The sequence below is a fragment of the Gallinula chloropus genome, assembly GCF_964237585.1.
Source record: "Gallinula chloropus genome assembly, chromosome: 2".
Classification (NCBI taxonomy): domain Eukaryota; kingdom Metazoa; phylum Chordata; class Aves; order Gruiformes; family Rallidae; genus Gallinula; species Gallinula chloropus.
The window spans coordinates 119,113,329-119,120,341 of NC_140086.1; the positions used below are offsets into that span (position 1 = coordinate 119,113,329).

General features: G+C 38.2%; 1 protein-coding gene across 1 annotated transcript in view; it reads right to left on the reverse strand.

The window, feature by feature from the left end:
• The window catches only part of ANO10 (anoctamin 10), a gene marked incomplete at its 5' end in the record, with an annotated part of 116,094 nt that extends 111,596 nt beyond the window's left edge, over positions 1–4,498 (reverse strand). Inside the window, 3 exons of the mRNA XM_084260841.1 lie at positions 1,135–1,269; positions 3,155–3,331; positions 4,360–4,498. Coding sequence (XP_084116967.1) covers positions 1,135–1,269; positions 3,155–3,331; positions 4,360–4,498 — 451 coding nt within the window. The remainder of the gene's footprint in view (positions 1–1,134; positions 1,270–3,154; positions 3,332–4,359) is intronic.
• Positions 4,499–7,013: the final 2,515 nt, after the last annotated feature.

Consider the following 7,013-nt stretch of genomic DNA (forward strand, 5'->3'; position numbering starts at 1 on the left):
AATTATCAATTTCCACTAATTCCTAAATCACAACACATTTTCATGGCAAATAAACCTAATGTTCCACAAATTTTATTTATCTTTGTTATAGAAAGCAAATCTGTGTGGATAAGCAATTAATAAATTGCTCTGGAAGTTACAACCTTAGAAATATTAAAAAAGAAATTAAATTCAAAAACCAGAGAGGGGAAGCACTGAAGTAATGCTATTTCCCATCAGTGTCTACTTGGCGTAACTAGAAAAATACATTAGCTATATAAAAAATTATCAGTGTAAACTCATCTGACAAGTACATTTATTTGCATTTCCTGAACCACTGCTATGCACAGATCTCCTCCTTTGATGGCCAACACTAATGAATAAAGACACTGTTATTAAAATGACATACAAATATTAAGATATATTCTCCTAAGAAATTGTAGTGCATTGGCAGACATGCTATCTCCAGCTACCATAAAAATAACATTAGCTCTCATTGCTTTTTTCTCCCAGGAAAAGGCAAAGCTTTTGAAGCAAAGAGGAAACCAAATGTATGGAATAAAACTTACTTCCTTCACACTGTGAAACATATAGTTCTGGAACACTGTTACTCATTCCAGCGTTTTTATATAGCAATATACTTGGATTGTCTCTGTGTAATTTTTTAAACACAGCTATTTTTGTACAAATTACATCAACACACATGAAAATTATCCAGCTGAGAAGAGCGTAAGGCCAGAATCTCAGCCTAGCAGAAAGACTCAGGATAGAAGGCCCCCTGGAAGTCATCAGGTCCAACTTCCTGCTTGAAGTAGGTCCTGCTTAAATCAGGCTGCTCAGGACTTGCGTAGTCAAGATCTAAAAGTCTCCCAGGTCAGAGTCACCACAGTCTCTCTATAACTCTGTTCCAATGCTTGATTACCCTCACTGTGAAAAACCTTTCCTCAGTATCTATCGAGCGCACCTCTTGCCGCGCTGCGCATCTCTTGCCTCTTGTCCTACCGCTGTGGAGCTGTGAGACAGCAAAGTTGATTAAAAGTAGCGGGACTTTTAACGCCTGAAGGATTTCTCTTCATTGCAGGAAAATGAACATTTTCATTCTCACCATGAACACATCAACACAGTGAGTTACAGCCAACAAATTGCCTTGCTTACCAATAGATTTTCCTGGATACAGCTTTGCCTGAGGATAGCCAGGGATGATTTTTTCATCTTTAGCTCTCAAATTTTCAAGTTCGTGCTTGATGATATACTGACATTCTGCCATTGTAAGGAAATTGTGATTGTCATCTAAATTAAAAGAAGGCAGGATGAAATTGTGCAGCATAGGAAGACACCCCTGGAAGCAAGTAACTATCAAAAACGATCCAAACCAGAAAAAAAAAAAATCTTTTACAATTACTGCCAACCAACATCCATTAGCAAAAACTCCACTTTTGAACATAAATACCTTGGGAAGAAGTTTTCTCTAACTGGCCTGTGTTGGCCATAGCACTTAGGTGAACCAAAAGAACAAATCATTCAAGAGACAGACGCCTGAGAAGTACTAATTCCTGTAGGCTGAGGTAGTATAGCAGCAAGACTACATACTCCTGCCCTGCTGACAGACCCTTACTTGAGCATCCAGTCTCCAATTCTCCATACCCCTTTCTGCCATAGAGTTCCTGAAGTATTTTTTAAGAGAAAAGCAGTAATAAAAGGAAATATCTCATTTTCAGTGTGCATTTCACAGCAAATATCACAGTATCTTGCTTTTTATTGCCCATACAGCATAACGATAAGGCATTTGAGACAATTAGTTCTGACCAAAAAGAAGACAGAAATCATGTAAACCAGTAAGAAACCTTTCCAAAAACACAATTTTTTAAAAGCTTCAGCAACAAACCTGTTGTCAACCCTATCAATTTATCAGCAAGGAAACAAAGTCCGATTTCCTTGAGATAATGACTTTGTTTTCTTCCCATTAAGAATAAGAAACTATAGGTATGGCCCTAAATACACTAAGAAACCAGCAACAAGTCTCTAATACAAATAAGAATATATTATAAGTTAAAATGGGGAACTAGAAATACTAGAAAGACAAAACAGCCTTCAGGGTTTCTTTTGTAGATTACATTTTTCACCTCATCTAGGCCTGGTCAACTATTTTATCCTCTGATCAGATCCGAACAAAACTAAAACTATATTAATGTATAAAAAAAACCAAACAAAACCCCCAAGAAATACAACAAAAATTATCTTTTAGATTTACTGTTGTTGGAGTTCCAGCTGCTACTAGAGAATATGGTATCAGTGACACACTAGCATTAAGAATGTAAACACATGAACAGAAATGGCATGTTTGCAGCTGACAATTCTTCTCAAGGCTTCCTAATTTCAGGAAACAAAAGTCACAAAAGAAAAGATGCTGACAGAGTTACTGCACACAGCAGCAGCATTGAATGAACCAGCATCAAACAAAACAAAACTCAACTTTATTACTGTGTCAGACACACACGAGAACCTTGATATTGAAAATTCGGTGAGAGGCATCACTGGAAGAGGCATGCAAAAGTTTTAACAAGACTAAGCTGGAACTCCAATAGTTACCTGGAGAACAAAGTCAGATCTGCCACTGTAGGGGGGGGTTAAATACCTTACAGGTAGTACATTTGAAAGAAAATGTTACTGCGTTTATGCCTCCTCAAAATAAAAGTGGAAAAGTAAAGAATTGGCTAATGATGCCCAAATTCCACCGAATAGCTCTGTAGTGTTATTTAATTATTTATGTTAGACGTGTAAACATAAAAGAGCAAAATGTTTCTGTTTTCTCCAGATAATTCTAATAAGCCTCAAAACAAGCTCAGAGAACGTAAATTGCTAGGTTAATTGATAACATTGATCATTAATCATACACTCCTGTTGATCAAGTATTTTTTCTTGTCTTTTTTCAACAAGTCTATCACACAAATAAGAGACTACTTGGAGTATACAAAAGCATAAAGTAAAACAAGCAAAAAATTAAAGCTCTATGAAAGAAAAATAAAAATCTTTCATTATGTAATCTGAGTTTCCATAGGTAAAAATTAGTATTTTTTCATGGCTTGTTCTTTCTATTTCTGTTGTCACCATTCCAAGGAACAGAATGCTTTGTAGCCACCGCTCTGCATTGAAGAAGACTCCTAAAATTGCTTACCTGCAAAATCTTTGAAAGTTTTTCTACTGCTGTATGTAAAAGTTCTCATTGAGTTATCATTACATTCTTTCACTAAACCCACAGTTTCAGCTCCCAGCAAGAGCCTTAAATGGGAAGCTCCAACTAGATAAATATTTTCATCTCCATTTTCCAAGGGTTTAATCAGCAGCTGTGCACCTTTAGAATAAATAAGAGCAAAATAAGGAAGAGAACACATTAAAATTACATCTTGAAAACCTAATATTTTAACATGCATCATATCTGACCAAGTTAATGAGAACTACTGAAGCTGCATCTTTTCAAGAGCACAAAGAATAAAGGCTTCAATGGCACCTGACGTGGTGTTCAGAATCCTACAGGGTCAGCCTCTGCTTTAGCCCTGTTTCACAGACAGTGAACCGGAACAAAAGGGACAGTTTGGATCTACTCCTGTCACACTCACATCACATAAGACTTCTGAAATAAAAACGTCCTTGACTTACCTAACAGACGCCTGAAAGCAAGCAGTCACAAATCCAACAGCCACAAAAATATTACTGACCGCAAGATATAAGCTACAACAGCCATAAATAATGCCTTTCTAAAAATTAAGACTTTTTAAAAAGTCTAAATTACAAATTATTCAGCTTAACTTCATTTATTAGAAAGTATATTTCAAGTATATAACAGGCAATGACTTTCTTTATCACAGCCTACAAGAAAAAAAAAAAGATAATGAAAATTCAACATGAATTTATCAAGATTAAATTCTTCCTACTAACTTAATTTTGTTCTACAACATAACACTAACTCTCATGGACAGGACAGTAGGTGTAGCAAGTCTTCATTCCAGCAAGGCTTACAACATTCTCAGAAAGAAGAGAAACAAACTGTAAACAAGTAATATTAAAAATTATGTTGAAGGAGAAGATATCAGGGTTTCACTACAAACATGGAAGGTCTCTGGAGTTCAAGAGGTATGTGACTGTAAGCCAGTATTTTCATTAACAAATGGCTTAACAGGGATTCAGTTACTACACTTACATGATACCAGCAAGAAGCTCTACTCTTCACAATATAAGGTGACATCAAAAAAGTGAATGGAATGGGATTGGGTAAAAAATAATTAAACTACAGATAGGCTGCAAACTAATTTTATGTATGTCTTCATATTATGGTGAGACAATATGATGTCAGAGTGTTACAAAAGGCCACAATGTACTCACCTCCATTTACTTTTTTGTCCACGATTCGTTTAGTGAACCATTTAATGGTTTCCTCTTTGGTGCCTTTTGCAAGCTCAATTACTACCAGAGGCCTGAAGTCCGGCTCAGCAGTATCCAAGACAGACCAGCTTTCCGCCATCTTCTGAGAGCTTGCTAAGTACAAAAACAACACAAAAACACTACTGTTAAAAAAATATTCACTATCAACCTTAAAAGAAACCCACACAAACCATTACTGTCGTGAGCTACCTATGTCTGTGCTCAGCAAAGCAGCAGGTGCCCATTCTCCTGGGCCTACTGAAAGGGCAGTTGGAGTAACCTCTCCAACCGCCACTTGACAAGAAGCTCCACATCTTTGGTGGCATTTATGTCCTACTAAGTAGGACAAATATTGCTCCTATGTATAGCAAAGGGATAGTAAAGAAAAAGCAAATAAATACATACAACCAAGGTAAGAAAGAGAAACTATCATCAAAAGCAACAGCTTGTAACTACCTACCCTGTGCCCATCAGCAAAGGAAAAGATTCACAGAAGAGAACACCAAACATATCTAAATCCAGTCAGTTTCTCCTTGTAAGAGTGTGCAAACACACTATACTTTTAAGGAGGAACCTTCTTAGTGAAGTTCTCACTATACCGAGGAGATTTCTATCATGTTGGGTAGGTGAGCAGGACACCCAGCACATACATAGGCAAATTACCTACAAAGCACTTACAATGACTTGTTAGATGATAGAAACCAAGTGCTCTGTGACAAAGTCCAGAAGCAAAGCACTGAGGATCAGCGGAGCTTTATACATAAATAACCCAGATGAACTAAGTGAAACTTTCTTGAAACATAAAATAATTTGGGTGAGAAAAGACCCTTAAGATCACCAAGTTAAACCATTCACCTAACTCCACCAAGTGCACCCCTAAACTATGTCCTGAAGAACCACATCTACAGGTCTTTTCAATACCTCCAGGGATGACAACCCTAACGCTGCCCTGGGTAACCTGTTCCAATAATTGACAAACCTTTTGCTGGAGAAATTTTTCCTAAGATCCAATCTAAACCTCCACTGGCATAACTGGAAGCCATTTCCTCTAGTACTATTGCTTGTTACTTGGAGAAGAGACCAACCCTGACCTGGCTACAACCTCCTTTCACATAGCTGTGGAGAGTGAGATGATCTCCTCTCAGCCTTCTTTCCCCAGGCTGAACAATCCCAGTTCCATCAGCCACTCCTCATAAGTTTTGTTAACACTGTGCCTTCAACTTTTATGTAGATGATTATACAGAGATATTTATATCAAGCTTCATAAAACAATCTAAGGGTTTTGATATAAAACATCCAGTAACAAAAAAAACCCAACAAAAAAACTCCAAACCCCATCACAGTTGCAATGTCCTGGTTCTGTCCAGGTGAGAGTCAACCTCCCCAAGCAGCCAACCCAAGTGAACTGAGTTAGCCCGGGCTGGTTCCACACCCCCTGACATCACTCCCCCTTAAAACAAAACGGCCCTACCCAACCAAAACTTTCATTTACTGTAGAGGATAAAGTCCCCACAGTGTGTGTGGAACACCTGTTGGGCAAGACAGTCTGGGTTATTCCTGCTTCAGGCAAAGATAAACCCATTCATGGGATTGCTTTTGCTCAGGGACCCGGGTGCACTTGATAGGTGAGGTGAAAGGATGGGGAAGTCCAGTGTCTACCTGAAATAGATATAATTTTAGGTGAGGACCACCACTAAATTGTTGGTGTATAACAAAATCAGTCCAAAGCAAAAGGTATAAATGATATGGGACTCTTAATGCTATGTTCATGAGTTTGAGCCCCAAGTTGGGCACTGAAAAGGGGGCTGTTGTTGCCCCAGAGCTGTGCTGAATTGCCTCCCTCCATCTAGCCCCTTTTATGGGAGAGTGATGTCAGGTGGTGTGGGAAACAGCCCGGGCTATCTCAGCTCACATGTGCTGGCTGCTTGCAGAGGTCAGCTCTGCCCTGGCCAGAACCAGGACATGCTTTTAAAACTATGGGGAAGGTTTGGTTTAGGTTGATTTGTTTTTTGGTTTGGGTTGTTTGTTTTTTTTTTGGGGGGGGGGGGGAGGGGTGGTGTTCTATTAACTTCACTGAAGAAAGGATGTTACCCACTGTAGGCACAGCATTCTCACTCCTGTACAAACACTGAAATGACTTAATTTCTAAGTTGTTCTCAGGATGCATTTCAACTTCTATGTGCGATTCACTGAGAAATCACAACTTCCCAGTGCTTCATATACAGTATCCTACCATTCTATTTATTTTTGACCAGAAAAAAAAAAACAACTTTCAAACCAAGTTTCAGTGGGATTTTCCGTTAGCTTCACTTGCCAGTTCACATGCACACAAGTCTGCAGCAGCCAGATTTACACCTCTGAACCCAAGTATGTATGTCTTTATTTAAAAGCCTTTTAGATGCAAATCTGCACAGAATGAATCAAAGGAAAACATAATCAGCAATTAGGCACTGCAACTGTGATTGTCAATGATTGACTAGTCACTCCACCTTATTGCATCACTTTTCATGATCAGTTTTATTTTTTTTTAAAAGACAATGTCCATCACATCATGCATACTGCAACTTCTATGGATCTTAAACAATTAAGTACTAGTTAATAATTACTGCTAGCTG